The sequence below is a fragment of the Podarcis muralis genome, chromosome 4, assembly GCF_964188315.1.
Source record: "Podarcis muralis chromosome 4, rPodMur119.hap1.1, whole genome shotgun sequence".
NCBI lineage: Eukaryota > Metazoa > Chordata > Lepidosauria > Squamata > Lacertidae > Podarcis > Podarcis muralis.
The window spans coordinates 37,883,277-37,904,543 of record NC_135658.1 but is presented as its reverse complement, the minus strand read 5'-3'; the positions used below and the strand labels follow the sequence as shown (position 1 = coordinate 37,904,543).

The following is a 21,267-nucleotide window of genomic DNA, read 5'->3' as shown; positions in this document are numbered from 1 at the left end:
AGATAACACAGCGTTGTATAAATACTGGGAGAAGGAATGCTTAATGTTCAGAAGCCTTGGAAAGAAAAGCCTACTTTTAAGGCTGGGGTCTCATAAAACATCCTCTTTGCTCCAGTAGGCTCCAAATGGAGGATTAAGTGTACACTCATCATTGCACTGGGATCTACACTCCATGTATTCTTTCTCTCTTGTCCAAATCAGCTCCTCTGGGAGCTAAGGGACTAGCAATCTTGCAGTTTTGGGGAGGGGGGGATGAGGCTGTGAGCCAACCTATGAGACACATTTTCTCTCTGCTCTTGACTACATGTTGTCATTACTGGCCCTAGAGCTAACAGCCTGCCATTAACCTAATTAATGTTCTGCTGTTTCTTGTATTTGTTTTGTAGAATCATTATTTATTGTATATGTCAATTAGAGTCATTTAATTTGGGAGATCCAAGCTAGACATGAAGACATTTATATTTTTATATATACACATATATATTTTAAATATTTTACAGAAAGCTGTCGAAGAACCACTTAATGGTAGGTAGTAATTAAAATTTTGATCTATATTCAGGGACTTGGTTTTTGTTCCAGTCCAAAAATTAGCTTTTGGGGCTGTATAAAAAATGTATACAAGATAATGAAAAAATATTCCTGACCTTAAATTATTGGTTTTTCATAGATCTCTTATGGGTATTAGAAAATAGCTTATGGCTCTGTAATTCTTGGTTTATCTGGACCTTTTCAAAGTTCAGATGGCTTTCTTTTTTGGGATAAATACCACTTTGATCTTATAAATTCATTTGCCAAAAGGAATTAGTTTCTTAATGAAAGATTTGTTCCTTCTGAAAAGTAGATATGAGTTATCTTTTGCATGGGATTCACAAGTTTCTAGGATAGCGCTCAGCAAAACTTGGGGTTTTTTTTTGGTTTTTTGCCTTTTGGTCTCTGATTTCCTCATTTGATCCAACTGGTATGGGGGGAAATCCCACTGATTGCTGATGTAGAATCAAGAGAAAGGCTGGTTGTGCATCAGACCCTCTAATTTCTTTTCCATTACATGGAACTCTTGCATGTCTTAAATTACAATATATTTTAACACTGTTCCTACTAAACTGCTGTTTACATGGAATTCTTGCATGTCCTAAATTACAATATATTTTAACACTGTTTCTACTAAACTGCTGTTTACTCCTTGCTTCTCTAACTACTAACGTTTTGCTTGGTTTTGCAAAGATGCGAAAGGAGTGATGTTAGAATGATGGTAAGTTTTGCCTGTATTTATTAGCTTTGCCTTTCAGTAGGGCTATGGGATTTTTCCTTTGTTTTATTTTTTCCCCTTTTTCATGAAACAGGAGGCACACTTCAAAGTGTTAGTATTTCTAGTTATTAGTTTTTCTAGTAAGACACAATCCTTGAATATTTCATCAAAAATAGTCCCTGAGGCCCAGTTTTTCTAGCTATGAAATAAGGTGTGTGCGGGTGTCTCCAAATAGTGGCGGTTTATAGTCACTTTAAAGCCATTGGCAAACTTCCTTATTTCCAGCATCTTTACAGATTTTAGTTTTGCAGCTGTGGCTCCATAAATCCATTTGCTGCATCAAATGGCCCTGGCCCCTTATTAAATCAGGCAGGGGGCTTTGCAGTCCACGGATCGCCCTCCCCAAAATTTCAGTCAACTGCTGAGCTCCAGAATGCAATGCAAAAGAGAACAGCAATAGAAAGGAGCTTCTTCCTTCTCCAAAGCCAATAACAATATGAAGCAACTCTGCTACATCTTCCCCAGCCCTTTGGCAAATGCGGGTGACTAGGGAAGGAGTCAACAGCGGGCACAAATAATGGCTGGCTACTGAGCCAGGGTAAAACTTGTACAGTGGTACCTCGCAAGACGAAATTAATTCGTTCCGCGAGTTTTTTCTTCTTGCGAGTTTTTTGTCTTGCGAAGCACGGTTTCCCATAGGAATGCATTGAAAATCAATCAATGCGTTCCTATGGAAACCGCCTTCAGACCAGGTCCGGGGACAGTCTGTCCCCCGACCTCTTCTGAAGGCTGGGGGGGGGGGACAAGGGCTTTTCTTCCCACCGCCAGCCTTCAGAAGGCTGTTCTGAAGGCTGGCGGTGGGAAGAAAAGCCCTTCTCCCCACCTCCCGCCCCGCAAGCTCCGGGGACAGGAGGGCTTTGCTGCCAACCGCCAGCATTTTAAAAGCCCCTGGGACAGCGGAGACTTCTCCGCTGTCCCGGGGCGATTTTAAAATGCTGGCGGGCGGCAGCGAAGCCTCCGCTGTCCCGGGGCGATTTTAAAATGCTGGCGGGCGGCAGCGAAGGCTTCGCTGCTGCCCTCCAGCATTTTAAGATCGCCCGGGACAGCGGAGAAGTCTCCGCTGTCCCGGGAAGGCAGGCGGGGGGGAGCAAAGACTTTTGCCCCCCGCCGGCGTTCAGAAGAGGTCCAGGACCCCCCGCCTGCCTTCAAAAGCCGTCGGGATAGCGGAGAAACGCGCTGCGCTTCTCCGCTATCCCGGGAAGGCAGGCGGTCTGGAGCAAAGACTTTTGCCCCCCACCGGCCTTCAGAAGAGGTCCAAGACCTCTTCTGAAGGCCGGCGGTGGGCGAAAGTCTTTGCTCCCGACCGCCAGCATTTTAAAAGAGGTCCCCGGAGATTTCCCTATGGGCTTTCTTCTTGCGAAGCAAGCCCATAGGGAAATTCGTCTGGCGAAGCACCTCGAAAAATGGAAAACTCTTTCTTCTTGCCAGTTTTCCGTCTTTCGAGGCATTCGTCTTGCGAGGTACCACTGTAGATGTCTGTTTGCCTCCCTTGAGAGGCTCACAGCCTTGTAGCAAAGAATGCAGTTCACAAATAGAACATATACTAATGGCAAACATATTATCTGAGTGTGGAGCTTGTGGAGCCAAAATTACGACACCCTCACACAAGAGGGAAGTTATCAGCAGTCCCAAGGTTTGCGAGAGAGAGAGAGAGAGAGAGAGAGAGAGAGAGAGAGAGAGAGAGAGCCTGAAAAGGGAGAAGAGGGGAATGAGACAGAAACAGTCCAATCAGTACAAAACATGCTAAATGGCTAAAGTATATTGAGTGGAGGAATTGGATTGGAACATCTTGAAAGAAGGTAGGACTGACTGGAAAACTGAATGAGGGCCTTCTACTGTGCAAGGTTTGCTGCAGATTCCACTTGGCTGTGAATGGCCTACAGGCAAAGTTGCCAGGCACACACAGGGTCAGGGGGAAAAGTTTCCTGCAACATGGCTTAGCTGGTGGTCAGCAACCCTGACCATGAACACCCCTCCTCACTGCAACATTTTGAATTGCCACTTTATTCCTGTTTTTAAAATTACTTTCCTTCCTTTATAAATAAAGGCAAAATAGATCAGACAAAATGGCATTGGTAGTGGATGTGATCAGTCTGTTAGACTAATGCTTACTAAAAATACTGATTTTCCTAATTTTGTTATTAATCCACAGGGAATTGAGCAGGATGGGAAATAAGTGTTCATGTTTTACATACTTCATTAATCTCTGGCTTGCTATTTAGTTCAGTGGCTTCTGTATTAATCTTGATTTCATGGGAATCGAGATTAATTAATCTAGGACTGCAACTGAACTTGCAAGTAATTAGGTCTTAGTCATTCAAGCAATTCATCAATGAGATAATCATGAGTGTTTAATCTGTTTGTTCCAACTGTTTGTGCATCTTCTTAACACTAGATTCAATGAGAAAGTAAGTAAAATTCATTAAACCCCACTTGTACTGTGTTAAAGAGTCGATGGGGATACTTGAAGTGTAAAATAAGAGGACATTATTATTCAATTTATATCCTACCTTTTTTGCAAGGAGCTCAAGGGTTCCCCCCTCCCCGTTTTTTTCTTCACAGCAACCCTTTGATGTAGGCTAGGCTGAAATACTCAGTCTGGACTTGACTGCCCTCTTCATACTCTCTCATCAGTGCTTTGTCTGTCTTTATATTCCCTTCAGTCAGAAAACAGTTCAACTACACAAAAATTATGCTCTGTCATCCCAACGTTTTGTTGATTTTTAAATAAGAATGAGCAAGTCCAAATGGAATGTCCACTGAAGATCTGCCACAGTTAGACCTTTTTGGTTCCACTACCCTGTCTTAAGAAGCTGGTCTCCAATGTCAACTGACATCATGGAAAGTCTTGCAAGGCATATAGATACCCCTTTTGTTAATTGTGTTAGCATAACTCTTTCTTGTTACGCTAACTGAAGAACACCTTTTATGCCCCAGGTCTCTTTTAGAAGTAAACTGCCAATCTTTTTGTCCCATTCAGAACTATCTACAAATCAAACCCTTTTTATAACAGAACATCATTCATTCACGTAACCTGGTCATGTCACTGTTTCTCCACATGGACATACAAACCTGCCTTGTACTGACATCTCATTTGCACATAACAGTAACCCATGCTTAATTAAACTACGGTTTATTAAACCGTAGTTTGACCATCCAAACCCACCACCTTAACTATTGTTTGTTTGGTATCAGCAAACCACATTCTCAAGCCATGATTTATTGTTGGCTTGTGAAACTTGGTTTGTGTTAATTATGGCTTGGTGTACTCACAAGCCTTCCTTAGCTCTGGTTTGTTTAGCCACCCCACCCAAGATGTTTGCCAAGCTACAAAGGAATAGCTAGAAAACACTAGATCTTTACAGGACACCCTGGAGATCCACTGGCAGTCAGAGCCAGATGGACCAAACACATCATGCTAAGCCATGATTTGTTTGGCTCTCGAGGGTGTGCTGTAAAGATCTTTTGCATCACATGGCAATTTAACTAGAGATGCTAAGGGTGGAACTTGGGACCTTCTGCATTCAGTCTTACACTTCAAATACATTTGCACATCCTCGAATAGGTTTGTGGAACTGAAAATAGCTGCAAAAACCAATTGATGCTGATCTTTCATAATGTATATAGTGAATGACTATTATTCCTATTTCAAGCAACCTACCTTAAATTCTGAAGGCACTTACTCGATTTATCAGATTTAACTGTTTGTTTTTAAAGTGTCCCAAATTTCAGATAATAATTTTGTGGTTTATTTTTCCCTTCCCAGCAAAAAAGTAAAGCAATCTGGCAATGGACATGGAAACAAGTGGAGAAAGACTTTTGTTGATACACCGTGGCCTTGATGATGCACTACTCAAAGAAAAAGAAAATCAGGAAATTAGTTGTTTTGCATGTGTGGAAAAGTGCTGTAATGACTTATGAGGTAACTTTATAGTCACAGGAGTTGTGGTAATGTTTAAAAGAGAAATGAGTGTATGCACGTGAGTTTATTTTTATTTCTCTCCTTTTTGGTTAGATGAGGGAAAGAATACAAAGGACTCTCTCTCTCTCTTTTTTTTATCCACCGTTTTGTGTCTCTTTAGTGCTGCACTGTTGAACTGCCACTTTTCATAAAGACCAGACTTCATGAAAGGACTACTTTCCAACATAACAGTGTTTGGCACATTAGCGCCTTTCTGTCCTGGGCCAATTTCTGTGATGCTATACAGCAGCTACTTCTTACATGAAGTAGCACTCTTAGCCTCAAAACTGGGGAGCAGTGTTGAAGGAAGGGAAGCAGAAGAGTTGCTCATGAGTCTGCAGTTCTCACTCTTCTTTTTTTTACTTTTTAAAAAACTTTTTGTACATATAACTGTTCAGTGCTAATGTATTTGCTCGACCTTTCCCAACCTAGTTGTCCCTCAAGTGTGTTGAACCACAACTCCCCATCAGCACCAGCCACACAGCCATGCTGGATGTCGCTGATAGGAGTCACATTCCAAAACATCTGGAGGGGTCCTGGGTTGGTGAAGGCTGAATTATATTACGAAACAAATGGCTTTTTTCCTGGTAGCCTGCAACATGGCTAGTACCAGCCCTATATTTAGAAGAGGTTAAGCTTAAGCTAGCATTGGTATGACTGAAAGTTATTGCAGGGTCACAGAAGATAAATCAATGGGACCACTTACACAAATCTTTGTACTGCATGATAAACGATGCAATTTTTCCCCATCTTGCTATTAAACACTGACCTGGTTCACATTACACAAAACAGTGGCCAAGTGCAATGACCCGGGTATGCAGGCTCCCAGGGAGGAGACGATAGCTGCCTTGCTCTTCCCTAGTTGTTTTGCTGCAGCATTGCACACCATGCTAAGACATGGTGTGGCTTAGCATGTTGTCCCATCTCAGGCTTGAAGTTCAGTTCTGCAGGGCAAACTGCAAACCAAGAACATACTTTACCTGCAGCTCATCATTAGTTTTGATAAGAGTTAAACCACGAGCCTGGGTTAGATGGCATGGGGAGCCAAAACATGGCTTAGCTCAGTGTGGTCCAGCAGCAGAATGACCAGAGGAGGGTAAAGTCGCTGTGATCTCATGTTCACTCTAAGCCAGGTTGGCACAATGTGCAAAAACAGCCTAATTCCAATCTTACCTTTTTGACATTTTCTATGACAAATACAGAAACAATATTCAAATGAGAAAACTGTTTATATTAAGCACTGTTCATACCCTATGTGGTGTGAATGTGAGTGGATACATTACAAGATGAACAGATATTGTTTGTATTATAATATTTTTGAAAAGCGATCGTCATTAGTCTTTTCTAAATAAGAGCCTGGTTTCCAACTCTCTCAGATGATCACAAAAGTCCCATCCACGCACTTCCTGTTAGTATTCCTGCTGTATATACTGTAATTCTTTGTGTGCTTTGGTGATCAGTATTGTAGTCAAAGTAACTTTCTCTTTTTTCCTATTCTTTAATTAAAACGCTCTTTAAAATTAAGGACCGAGTTCAGCTTTCGTGGCACAAATCCCAATTTCTACACTGCTGAATGTAGTAGTCCTTTAATGTTCATGAGGCTGAGAATCATCCCATAACACTTATGCTAATTAAATCCCATTTCTTTTCCATCTCCTGCAGTTGCCAGAAACTTATGCGCAGAAACAGGAGTTGTTCTTTTTTGGTCTATAGATTGCCAGCATTCCAAATTAAGCTGCAATTTTTTTTGAAACTATGATTTCTGTGATCTCGTCTTTCAGTTATTTGCATATAGAGGATTTATTATTTATTTTTATTAAATTTTGTATACTGCCTATATCCATAGATCTCAGGGCAGTTCACAATATATAATTACAATATAAAAACACACAAAATACATAATAAAAAAGGACAGAAACAAACCAATAATCCCCACTTCATTCAAGAGGATTTAAGGAACTGTTTCCTGTTTCCATCCTACTAAAATATTCTGTGTAGACTCCATTCAAGAAATTGCATTAAAAAAGCATTGTGTGCTCTTCTGCACCTTCCCAATCAGAATCTATCCACTTTAAATATACTGCAAGATTAATTGTATTGAAACATAGCATTCTGAGCCCCTAAATTGTGGAGTCTCCCTTTCGTAAGTTCAGGTCAATTTTGTGAAATGCTCTTTATTAAAATGTTCAGTGGGACTTTTGCTCAGTCTCCTGATAGCCCTCTCCCCTCAAATAAACTGTGTTTCACATCTACATAGCTAAAATGCTTAATTTAATCTAGTTAGCTAATTGTTACTACCTGAACAACCACCACCACAATGAAGGCTGAGAGCATAGACTTCTTGAGTAGCTGAAGGCCTGATGATGCTAAAGGCAAGTTCCCCACACTCCCACTCATTGCCCCATTCAGTACAGCAGTTAATGAACAAAACATTTGCCTGAATAAAGGGGCTTATTAGAGAGATCTGATGCAGTTTTGTTCTCATTTTTTAAATGGCTGTGCTCCCTGGGAGCAGGAATATCATAGATTGCCTCTGATTTTGAATATTTGCTTTGCTTCTTTTTTTATGATTACTCTGGTAGCGTTGTTCAATGCTCATATTCCTGCATTGGTTTCCAAAATTTATTCTTAGATTTCTGGGTACTGTTGTTTGATCCTCTGATAACTACCAAACTGGGTAAAAGGGCTACATTCTCATGTCTGCCCCTAACTGAGGTAGGTATTTGAAGATCGTAAATATTCATGTAAAGATGGCAGGATTAGGTGGTAAGCTTGTACATTGGCTTTAATTCTTAAGGTTTGGGATCTTGGATCTCTCTTTTTAAAAATCAGGATACTATTGTGCATGTGTTTGAGGTCCGCCATCCTGAATGCAAAACAAAATTCAATATATCCCATTAGTTGGTGATCAGTCCACGTGTTCCGTAGCATCGTAGTAAGTTGATTCATTGCTGATGCATCTCATTTCTGGAGCATGCAGAAAATGAGAATTCTGCAAATTCATTCCATGCTATATTTGAATTTGAAGTCTAGTCCTGCCGTTTGCCTTGCAAGACTATATGGTTTTGTTTGAAAAGAGCACTAAAGACAACTTATGTAGCCCACAAACGGGTAAAGCCAAATTCTTTCCTATAAATAAATATTCCTTCGTCTTAAAGACTTTGATTCTGATTATGCCCGTTTGAGAACGTCATAACAATGTACAAGAGGGTCCTGTGCTTTAAATTTCATATGGCCCTCATTCAGAAGAGAAAGTTTTCCTAAACTAGTCCTTTATTTTCCCCGATGTTTAAGAAACCAAAGTGGTTATGCCTGTTTTAATACTTGTGATTGGGGTTTTCTTTTTCTTTTTGTATAAATATAAAGCCAAATCTTTGTTGTTTGACCATTTGGAAAAACCTCCAGTCTTTTAAACATAACAGTGTGTTTTTATTTATTGAACATAGCTTTGTAAATCAACTATATAATTAAAATAAAAGTGTTTTAATTTTTTGAGGGTCTTGCTCCTTGCGTTCTCGAAGTTACTGTCAATTATTTTTAGGCCTGCTAGGCTACGTTTCTTTCAAATTAACCCTGAAAGGTTTGTTGCAAATAAGTTACTAATTCAGTTTTTCACAGTATGCTTAACCATGCCCCCTTTTTTCCACTGAAAATATATTAACATTAAAACAGAAATGTCAGTGACACAGTTTTCAGCCGGTGAGTTCAATGCTATGTTCTAAATTAGCATATTAGCACTAAATGTTGAAATTTCTTTAAAACCATGCAAAGAAAAAAAGCTTAAATAATTAAATTTCTGGGAGCTAGTGTAAATATAATGGAAATAACTTAGCAAAATGTAGAATGCTCTCTTCTATTCTGTGGAGAGATCATGGTGAGGTGCATTTTAAGACATTGAAGTTGGTAATATACATTAATCATTCAAGGCATGTTATAGTATTATGGGGGGGGGAGTTGGCTAACTTTTTAATTACTTGACCTTGAGAAACGTCAGCAAGACCTATGAAGGAAAAATTATTTTCAGATCAGATGCTTGTCAGATTCACACCTTTTAGCAGTTACTTTTATGGCACATCCCTTCTCAGGTTAAAAATTATTCAGAAGCGCTTCCATAAAAGCAAATATTTTATTATCCCTGGGACTTCTTGTTGTTTTTGTAGGCAAGGTTTGAGGAGTTCATATAGTGACAAGAAGGTCTGTTTGGGCGGGACATAATTTATTGGTAGGTAAATGGAGAAGGGAGGGCAAAGGAGATTTCAGAGATAGAATGCCTGATGGTAACAGCTGTAGATCTCAACCATTAGCATTCCAGTTTTAAATAAAATTTAGAGTCTGATTCACCTCATGGTTCAGAATATGTTGTTTGAGATTGAACAATTTATATGTTTTACAAGGGGAAATAGAAGGTATGTGAAGTGTAGGTGACCTTGTAACCGAAGCAACACAGAAAACGCAGGTGAACGTTTCCTGAACTTCTCCATCCTCTTGGCATTTGTAGTACAAAAGCTTCCTTAGAATTCTAGATTTTAAAAAAAAACCCACAATTGCTGCCAAGAGCAACAAAATAATAAAGCACATCATGATGTGTTTTGTTCATAAAAATTCAGCCCAAACTGTTTCTAACCTTCTGCTGACGTTTCTCTTTCTCCCACTCCCTCCATTCTTGTTTTAAACTTGACTGTCTTATATTGCAATTTTCTGAATTCCCACTTCACATGCTTACATTTTCTGCCTTTACTTTCCCTGTCAGGCATGCAGCATTAGCTTTCCGCTATTACCATAAGCATACATTGGACTTGGTTAATCCAATAAATTATTTATTTCATATATTTATATATCATTTAATAACAGAACAGTTTCCAAGTAGTTTACAAAACTCCCCACAAATTAATAATGGAACTATAAATCATTATTATTTCTCCAGCCACTCTGGGTGGCTTATAGCATATCTAAAAACATAAAACATCAAGAGTTAAAAACCTCCCGATACAGTACCAAATAAAACGATAAAATTCTCAAAAAGCATAGAGAGTCAGGGAAGTGACTGACTAGCCTGACCACAAGTCACCCCTTTTCCCGAATGCTGCTGCTTTCATGCTAGGCCTTGCTATGGCCATTGCTGGCTGCCATATTCAAGGCTGGGCAGGAGTTTTTCCACTTGACAAATTGGCACCAGCCACTTAGTTTTTGCTAACCTCTTAGAAGTCATCACTACTTTGTGAGGTTAGGCACTGGGTAAGCCTTAGTCTTGGCTGGAGGGCAGGTTGTAGCCTCTGCTTGCCCTCCTTGGTTAAGGGTATCCCATTAAAGGGATCTGTGAGGAGTTCCTTCTGTTTGACACCCAGATTGGAAGCAGGAACCCCTCAGGGGGTACCCCTATTTGATATAGGTCATAGTGTTGCGAAGGTTACCTGGATACATGTTCAAGGTGTGCTCAAAGACTACAGACACAGCAATTGGAGAAATAGAAAGTAAAATTTATTGCTGACAGCAATAGGTCCAGTGGAGTTCTCCCAAGGACTGGACCCTGATCATTTGTGCTCTAGGCTTATATACCTTTTTCCAGATAGTGTTAGGCATTACATATTCATAAACTGCAGCAAAATTAAACCAATAAGCTTGAACACCACCCTTCCTATATCCTCCTATGTCCATATAAAGATTACTTCTGCTTTCCATATAATTGCTCATTATTTTAGTAATTACTCATATACTGTTATCAGCAAGCAAAGCAAAAATCCCCGATGGGCAGACAAAGCCCCAAAACCCCCTCCTGTTATCAGACATCCTGTGTCCTATGTGGAAAGCACCCAACTTGGACATCCTGTTTCACTGAACATTGGGTTATGATGACCGTCCCATGGCTATGATGGATGCCTTCCTTACAAACTGCAAACACAGCTAAATGCACATATGTTTTCTGCTAACATAGCAATAAGGCTAAGAGAAAGGCACAGCACTTGGCTTTTTAGAATTAGGCACTTTGGGCACTATAAGGTAAAGTGAGACACAACAATATATATAAGGCACAATGATATAACTGTATGCTTTCTTTAATAATAATAATAATAATAATAATTTATTATTTATACCCCGCCCATCTGGCTGGATTTCCCCAGCCACTCTGGGCGGCTTCCAACTGAATATTAAAAACAGTACAGCATCAGACATTAAAAACTTCCCTAAAGAGGGCTGCCTTCAGTTGTCTTTTAAAAGTAAAATAGTTGTTTATTGTTTATCGCTTTAGGGGGCCTTGCCACAATAGCTCCTCGCCCATGATGTGGTTGACCCTTAGGCAGACTCCCAACAGACAGGCTGGAGCTAAATAAATGGCTTCACCCAACGACTAGGCCAAACCACATCTGTAACCAACAAAGTTGTACCGTATTTGAACTCCCCTAACACTATATGCTGCTGTCTGGTCTGCTTATTTCACTACACAGGGAGCAACTGGGTCTCTGGGCCTTGGCATGCAATTAATTTTGTTTTCCCAACATTTCCTTATCTGTTAATTTCTGTATTGTACAGTGGTGCCCCGCAAGACGAATGCCTCGCAAGACGAAAAACCCGCTAGCCGAAAGGGTTTTCCGTTTTTGAGTTGCTTCGCAAGACGATTTTCCCTATGGGCTTGCTTCGCAAGAAGAAAACGTCTTGCGAGTCTTGCGGTTTTTTTCCGCTCCCCCCCCTTTTTCTAAGCCACTAAGCCTTTAATAGCCGCTAAACCGCTAATAGCGCTAATCCGCTAAGCCGCTAATGGGGTTGCTTCGCAAGACGAAAAAACCGCTAGACGAAGAGACTCGCGGAACGGATTATTTTCGTCTTGTGAGGCACCACTGTATTTTACTTCTGTGCAATGCAAAAGCCGCTGCTGGGAATATAGCCAAATATGGCACAAGTTTAGTACTTATTTCCATGTTACTTGTTTCCAGAAAGAAAGAAAATCCTCTTGCAAATAACATGGAAATGAGCACTAAACTTGCACTATATATTTACTCAAGTGACTTTTATGTTGTGTGAAAACTCACAATGCAGAAATGAACAGGGAAACCAAATAAGCTGCCACATGAATACAACCTCTGTGATCTTCAGCCTTGAAAGGCTCTTAGCACGTTTTTTACAATGGTACGACATACGCACTATACCAGGTATAGGAAGGTACAACTAAATATCCTTCTTTGAAGAGAACAGCCATTTCTTGCCTCCATTTAACCGTTTCCTTTGCAGTCCCATGTCCCCCCAAAATCTGTTGCTGGGGTTCACGTGCCCCTTGTGAATGGTGATGGGCAAGACACTTGATGGAAATCACTTCCCCTTCTGTAAATAGAGGGGCAGCATAGGATCCAAGCCAGGCTTCCTCAACCTCGGCCCTCCAGATGTTTTGAGACTACAATCCCATCATCCCTGACCACTGGCCCTGCTAGCTAGGGATCATGGGAGTTGTAGGCCAAAAACATCTGGAGGGCTGAGTTTGAGGAAGCCTGATCCAAGCACATATATTTAAAAGGAAGAAAATGCAGGCAACAATTTTAAAAATCAAACCTGCCCAGCATTGGTCAAATCAGATACCAGCTGTAGTTAGAAAAACGGGGGCAAATTATAGAGTTTCATTTTTAGAGGTATTACATAAATGATCAAATAGACTTTTGAGTAAACAAGGAAAGTGATTTCTTTTTTTTAAAAAGCCCATTTCGATAGAGATGACTTGGGAACCATGTTTTGCAAGATGTACACTTCATTTATTCTTAATGAAAGAAATTAGAGAGTGTTCATAGTTTAAATGCCTGCCTCATCAGAACTCGCGTGTGCCTCAGCAGGTAATGTTCAAATCCATTTGGAATTCTGCTGCTCTTCTTCATTTCCCCAAAGGGAAAAAAAAATCTTATACTTGAAGATTATGCTAAAAGCATGAAAGCCTTCTTTCTGGAGGTGTCAGTTTCAAAACCGTAATATATTAAACTGGTATTGCCTTTGTGTGTAACCACCATTCTCACATGGCCCACCCAACGTTGCTGTAAGGGATCATTGAGGTCATATCTCTTGGTACTCAATTAAGCACAATTTTATTACATGCAGTGATATATCAAAACTGTGGAAAAGCAGAGAACATTTTCATCAGTATTGTTACTAAAATAAACCAAGTTTGAATTTTGAAAGCACTGAATCTTCCATAGAAACTGCATCTGTAAGACAGCAGAACTCTCCCCCCCTTTATTGAGCATGCTGAATAGCTTTTTCATGTTTATGTGAATGCAGAAAGTTGTTAGCTGCATTTGCAGGAGAAGTTTGGCATATGTCAGTGTCGCACACTACATCAGTAACAGTAAATCAATGCTTTAGAGACCTGTAAATTCGTATGCCAATGCACAGTGTCATCCTGTGGATAATGGAGTGACCTGAGGTTCAAGTCAAAGCTTGAATGTCTAATGATGTTTTGCCATTCTCTGCTGTTCAGCAAAACGTCAGGAGGAGAAGCTGCTAACCAGAACAGTAGATACATAAACTTCCAGATCTGACCTAAAAAGTGTACCCCATTTTCTAATGGGGTGATGCCGACATCTTCCTTGTCTTCTAAAGCATCTCTCTGGTAATAGTGCTGGTGGGAAGTTGGTTCATGAAAAAGCTGTGATGATGGCTACAGAGTGTACCCTGATTTTAGCTGACGTGAGCAATTTATCTAGATTGATGGAGCGAGTGAGCCAAAGCTTCACTGGCTGACTACCTCCTTTCCTCTTAAGTGAGGGCATCACTAAAGCGAAGTTCAGCTCACAGGAAGTCCACATCCAACCCCCTTTGCCGAGTACTGAATGTGTGACATGCACAGCCTTCCACCAGAAAGATGTATTGCTGCTTTTGTCCATTTTATCTCCATACCGATTGTGTATAGTGAAATGTCTTGTTTGTTCAGAGCTTTCCTTGTCTTCCCTGTTTCTCAGAGGGAAAGATTTGTGTAAGCTGCAGTAATAACTCCAAGGGGGAGGGACGGAGAGACTCTGTTGTTTGGGGTGGGTGGCTGTTTCCATCATGCCCCATCCTCCTCCTAGGAGCCTTCATAAAGGAGGAGCAGCAGCAGCCAGAAGAACTGGGAGCCGGATTCTGATATTGAGCTGCGGAGAATGTTGACGAAACAGCAGCCTCTGTGAGGGAAGTGATAAAAGTCCATTTGACTCGGGGCGGGGGGGAGAGAGAGGGCCTAGGGACAGAAAGAGTTGCAGCACACACTAGAGGAAACCTGAGGTTTGAGAGGGAACAAGAATGGCAAAAGTGTCACACGCAAAAAAGTGGCTAAAGGCCCAAGAGGCTCTCGGTTTGAGAGAGGAGTGAAGGTGGCTCCGAGTTGAGAGAGAAACTCACACAGACCTTACAAGATGAGCTGTGCACTGCAGGAGTGGAAAGGCAATTAAGCTCTGGAGTAGAAGTTTTGGGATGAGCAGCCAAGGGGTGAGCCAGGGGTCTAGTACTCACATTCAGTTTGAACTAACAATCCAAATATTTGGCAGTGGCTTCCCAATTTATTATACCATTGCCATAGTAACACCTTGAATTACAGGCCTAAATTAGGTCCCCAGATGGCTTGCTACAAACGCGTAATGAAACATATTTATATTAATTTTAAACAGAGAGCAATTAGTATAAAGGGAGGGAATGGAAACTCAAAGTTGAGTGTTATTAATTTAATATTAATAGGAATAGGAATACTAGCATTGAGAGCACAGCACTATATCCATGAATGGCTTCTAATGACATGTGAAAGGGTGATCAGCACAGCAGCAGTGAGCTGCCTATAAAGATGAACGATATCTCAGTGTCTTACTATATATATATTTCTATTGCTTTATGAAAGGCACTTTCAGGAAGGCATGTTTCCTACCTGTAACATTTCCACTGTCTGAAGTAGAAACTCTTGTGGTGTGCTTAGAATTTATGATTCAGTGTAGGCAGACTGGAGGCTTAAGGTTGTAGTGGTGGCAGCATATAGCCTGGGGAAGGCAGGCAAGGTCTTGGGCTGGAGTGAGAAAGGAAAGTGGGAAGGGGGCACCTGGAGGGGAAGGAAGGCAACCTGCAGGAAACAAGTTGTGTTTTAAGAAAGAACCCACAGATTGCCTTCCTCACAGAACTTTTCCACCTTATGCCCACAGCCTAGTATCAATGCTGCAAGTTGTCTCCTCGGCTGGAGTGGGGCAGGGTATCTCAAGCAGTCTTAGAAACCGAGATATGAAAGCTAGGAGCTAAATGGCACCTTAAGCCTAGGTTATGGGCACAATAATAGACTGTCTAGGCACACTTTTTTATAATAAGAATTCAAAGCTGAAAATGAATGAACTGCAGCTAAAATCTTATATTCATTTTTCACATGGTCTAGTGAAGACTTCAAAAAACAAAGCCATGCTTCCCCTGCCTGCCCCCTCATATTCTTAAGAGGGTCTCTTCTCCAGTCTTCAGAGAGTGGCTGGAAGGGGGGAGCAGAAAAAGGTCCTCCTTTTCTCCCACTCTGCAGTTTTAATCAGAAATCTTAGGCGCAGTACTGTGCCCAGAGCTCAGAAATTGCTCACGTTAATGAAATTTCATGTTGCAAAATGTGTCTGGAAGAATGGGAGTTTCGAACGCTGATCTCGAGAGACCAAGAAATGGCCAAAACTCAACGTAAGGTGTAAAGATAGCCCTTACTTAATACAGTGGTACCTCAGGTTACAGACGCTTCAGGTTACAGACTCCGCTAACCCAGAAATAGTACCTCAGGTTAAGAACTTTGCTTCAGGATGAGAACAGAAATCACGTGGCGGCGGCGCAGCGACAGCAGGAGGCCCCATTAGCTAAAGTGGTGCTTCAGGTTAAGAACAGTTTCAGGTTAAGGATGGACCTCTGGAACGAATTAAGTTCTTAACCTGAGGTACTACTGTATTGGTTATATAGCCAACCTAGCAGTTCAAAAGCACGTCAAAGTGCAAGTAGATAAATAGGTACTGCTCCAGCGGGAAGGTAAATAGCATTTCCGTGAGTGCTCTGTTTCGCCAGAAGTGGCTTAGTCATGCAGCGGTAGCGGGAGGCCCCATTAGCTAAAGTGGTACCTCAGGTTAAGAACAGTTTCAGGTTAAGAACGAACCTCCAGAATGAATTAAGTTCTTAACCTGAGGTACTACTGTATTCGTTATTTAAACCAAAATTTATACCTAAAGTCTTCTAATCGTTTCCCTCATTCAGTTGCCTTTCATCTTATACTGCCTAATATTTTTTGTCAATCTGGAATCCCTTATTCCTTTCTTTTCCACCCCACCCCCATATAAAATGCATAGGTTTTAATAGAGGGGGAGAATCTATAATAAATGCAAAAATACCCACAAACAAATATTTTTTTTAAAATTCCTATGCTTTCTGGTGGAACAGAAATAGTGATTTATCAGTATGTATCAAAAGATCAACATTCCCTAAAATTAAATTAGGCCTGTATAATAAACACGGTGACCAGAATCCAATGAGTTGCGTGCGTGTATCGGGGTGGGGGGGATTTTGATCCCTGCGCTCCTGCCCTCCTTTGCCCCACCCTCACTTTGAACAGATCTCTCATATTATACATTGCCTTTAAAAGTCGCTTCAGTTTCAAAAGGGGCTTGTCCAGTACATGCCATAAAAGGCTGCTGTGAGAGAAACACAGGCTCAAAGCTCTTTCGGGTGCAAGGCACTAATGGTATGATTTTTAAAACCTGTAACTATTCTCTCCATTCAAAATTGATAGCCTTGAACCGTGCCACCCACAGCCTAATGAGCAGCATTAGACGAAGGGAGCCAAGCTGCTTTCCTTAATGCATCATGTGTTTGCCTGTGGAGGGAAGCTCTGCATTTTACAAAGTGATTAGTACCATCTATGAAGAACAAGCTCTCCTGGTGAATGCTCCACTGATCCATCTTCTTTTATAAAAATCACAAGAGATGTTGATTTCCTAGCCCCACTTGCATCAATACTAACAGTGCTGCAGAAAATACTTACTGTATTAAACTTCTCTTTATTAAATTGACTCAAATATGCTATAATTTGAGGAGGTTTAATAATTCAGCAGCCATTTATCAATATTTCAAAAGCTGTTCTCTGTAGGCAACGATGAACATGATTTGGTGACTCTGAGCCAAGCACAAATATTTGAAGAGTAAGTTCTTCAGCTGGAGAGAAGTGGAATTATTTACCACTGTATGACAAGGAACTGAATGGATGCTAACAAATAAGTGAAGGGTGAATATCAGGACTAATCTACCTGATGCTGACTGACGCACTGGGATTGGACATTCCTTGTTTTCAAATAGCATCTAATATAAAGACCTTTGTTACATCAAGGCTCTCTGCTGTTCCTCCGACAACAGAAGTGGTTGCATTAACTTCTGCTCCGATAAAGGATTTTCTTTTCAACGTTGCTTCAACAAAAATGTTAACCCTCTATTAAATGCTGGGATAGACAATTGCCTAGTGTTGCCTTCTGGTCAGGCAAAGTAATGTGTGACAAGTATGTTGAAGTGTTTATTGCCCCAGCTTCTTTTCATTTTTTAATATTAGTATCTCTGGAAGAAATAAATGGCATGGGTCCCTCCCCCCGCCCCCCCCGGCTCCACAAAACCATTAAGCTGGATTAGCCTCAAGGTTTCATTACTCCTCTTTCTCTGTTTCTTGTGTGCTAAGTGTTGACATTTTACCAGCATTGCAGCTTAAAAGTTTTCATTATAAAAAAAGAAAAACAAGCTAAAAAAAACCAAGATATAAAAGGAAGCTAAAATCGACCAGATTCCAACAAAAAGCCACAGGCTGCACAGAACTACCTGCCCAGCAGACTGTCAGCTATTGCTCTATCTTTTAAATCCTGAGCTGAAAATCTGTATTAATAAAATAATAATTTAAAAACTTGCTAACTCTTACTGTTAATGAGGTTTGTTATTATTTTATTAATACAGTGAAGTGAAGGCCCAAGACAGGTGTTGATCATCACGTGAGCTGCGCACAGGTGGTCTGAAGAGAGCTACTGCCATTCCTGTGGAGCCTCCTTTTATTGAGACAAATATGCAAGCCAGGCAAATACATTTTGGGCTGTGACCTTTACACATCTTCCGTCCTGAGATCGTGGGGTGGTACAAAGTTATTTTGGCACCTGTTCCACAGCGTCATTTTCCCCTTGCACAGTGTATGACGAAGGAGACAAAAGGTCTCAGGGACAAAAGGTTACAGACAGGGCACCGCAGACTACTGAGACCGCAAAAGGTCAGACATAGGGAACGATGTTCCGGACAGCTGTGGCTTGTCTGAGGGGGAGTTTTTCCTGCACCCCAGGGTCATGCGTGCAGGCAGACTGTGGCTGCCTGCTGGTGGAGAGTGTGCTCCCTCCGGAGCTCACTGTCCACTCCACGATATCCCTACAATACAGAAAGTGATTGGCTAGTTGTGTGGTGCAACTATCTATCTATCTATCATCTATCTATCTATCTATCTATCTATCTATCTATCTATCTATCTATCTATCATCTATCTATCTATCTATCATCTATCTATCTATCTATCTATCTATCTATCTATATTTATATACGCATGCACATTTTTAATGTTTTCTGTCTCCTGTTATTTTACCTTCTCCAACCACACAATTTATTTCCATCTTCTTGGGGCTGTCTATGCTAAGCATGAGTGATGCCCTGAGTAATAAGCAGTGCTGCTTTTCTAGCAAATGGCAATAGCGCCCAACTGAGAGGTGCCGGAACAGTTCTGGCAAGTTCTGGCTGAAAAAATGCCCCGGTGATAAGGGCCACAAAGCGCAACTCAGTTTCAGAGCCTTTCTGTTGTTGGAGGGCCAACACCCATTGCATGGTACAGAAACGGGGCAAGTGGAGTCAGGGTGGCAGCAGGATAGAGCAGACAAAGTTTGAATGTACACCTATTATACTGGCTGCCATGTACTGGAGTGTGTGGACCGGATTCCATTCTTACTCTCAGGCAATTAGAAAACAAGATGTAGTCTGGCACTGGAAGCTACAGAAGAAGGTACATTATTCATCACCCTAGGTAGCACCTGCTGTTTCCTGGTCTAGAATATTAAGGACACACAATTGACCATGGAAGAAGTCTGCCCTTTCACAAAGCCTGTCGGTTCCCTTGCAAATAACAGAAGTTCATGCACAGCCAGCAGTTCCACGTCTGCAATGTTGTTTTGGAGTGAACAAAAAAAGAAAACGGCATCACATTATTTTGTAAACTCAACAGCAACAATAAAAGATTGGGACTGCTGGTGTTGTATTGATTGCACACAGATAGAGGCCTGAGATCTTGAATGCTAATTGTCCTTATTCAATGCTGAGTGTGCTACTTTAAAATGAACAGTTGTACTGTTCAATTACTTGCATTTGAGTGTATTTAAGCTGATTTTGGTGCAGCTAAATTACATGAACAGCACCATGAATGATAAACTGACTTGCATCACACAGCTTCATTTTACTGGTTTATAGAGGTAACTGTAGCGATTCAACTGTCAGCCCATAATAATTAGCTGTTTAGTAACTTTAGCATGGAGATGGAGAAGTGACACAATTATTGCACATTCTTGACTTTTCTTGACTCTCCATTATTATTTTTAAATGGGCAGTTCTTATTTAAATTGATGGATCATTCCTCTGAGCTTGTATCAAAATGGCAATAGAACATCAAGGATCATAAAGTTTATGTCCTTCATAGTTTACGTTGGTTTTAATTTTAATCTAAAATAAATACTTTGGTCCATGAAATAATAAGGTAATGTTCCTACTACATCACTGGTTTAATATGAATACTGAGCTGTTAGGTATCAGTAACAGCAAATTATGGTTTCCACTAGTGCACTGTTATCACTGCCATGCTGAGCATTTAACAGGCCACTCACTGAACTCTTCTAAGAGTTTGCCATATCTTGTGCATCATATGCCTTCTGCCAGAAGAAGATTTGCAACAGCTGAGTTTGAGCTAGTTGCAGTGCTTTTTTGCAGCCTATAATACTCCTACTTCATTCCCTTTTTTCTGGTAGACTCGATCCCCTTTAGCTGATGCACAGACTAGAATCAAAGAAACACATCTATATAAGGCACACCGGAACACCGGAGGAGCTCAGCTGGATCACATCAAAAGCTCATCTGGTCCAACATCCTGTTCCTCACAGTGGCCAACCAGAAGCTTATGGGAAACCCACAGGAAGGACAGGAGGGCAAAAGCCCTCTTGTTGTTCCTAAGTATTCTGGGATAAGATGTCTCAGATCGTTAAATACCATGTCCTGTGTCTTTATTTCCCAAGGGGGGAGGGGGACTTGCCATGCAAGATGTCTCAGATCGTTGAGGGAATATATAGTCATCATGATATCCATCACTTATTTAATCGCATTCTATTTGTATGCCACCCATTTTAAAGCCTTCTGCATTCATTGAAATCATATTGTAACAGTGCTGCATGAAGGAGGTATTTATTTTGTGCCTCTGAACCTCCCATCATTCAACTGAATTGGGTTCTCGTATTAAGAGTATCATTTTATACTCTTTTTATCCATCATTTTATATACCTCTATCATTCCTCCTACTAACTTTTTCTACACTGAAAAGCCACCCCCCCCCCTCTATTTATATCCCACCTTTTCTTCCATCACGGAATCCAAGGTGACGTAGATCTTGTTCCCAAGTGGTCACACATCCGTTCACTGACCAGATCGCCAGCCTCCTTAGCTTCAGAAGTGTCTGCCTTCAGACTGAGACCTTTCCTTTCCTTTCCCTAGAGAGAAGTTGCTCAAACACCCTGATCATTTTGTTTGCCCTTTTCTGCACCTTTCCCAGCAGTACATTGTCCCTTTAAGAGCTGCAGCAACTAGCAATGTACACAGAATTGCAGTTATGGCCGCATCGTCTAATTTGATAAAGACATTAAAATCTTGGCAGCTTTCTTGGTAATCCCTTTCTTAATTATCCCCAGTATGGAATTTACCTTGTTCACAGCCTTCACACACTGGGTTGACATTT

General features: G+C 41.0%; 1 protein-coding gene across 7 annotated transcripts in view; it reads left to right on the top strand.

The window, feature by feature from the left end:
* The window catches only part of CD47 (CD47 molecule), a 46,135-nt gene extending 37,376 nt beyond the window's left edge, over positions 1-8,759 (top strand). For 3 of the 7 annotated variants that reach the window (XM_028726709.2, XM_028726713.2, XM_028726708.2), the window contains one exon: positions 5,073-8,759. In XM_028726709.2, coding sequence (XP_028582542.1) covers positions 5,073-5,132 — 60 coding nt within the window. In that variant the 3' untranslated portion in view covers positions 5,133-8,759. Of the gene's footprint in view, positions 1-386; positions 526-1,221; positions 1,250-5,072 lie in introns of those variants that run through there. The other 4 variants (XM_028726710.2, XM_077927198.1, XM_028726712.2 and 1 more) reach the window with 4 other exon arrangements.
* The last annotated feature ends 12,508 nt before the right edge of the window (positions 8,760-21,267 follow it).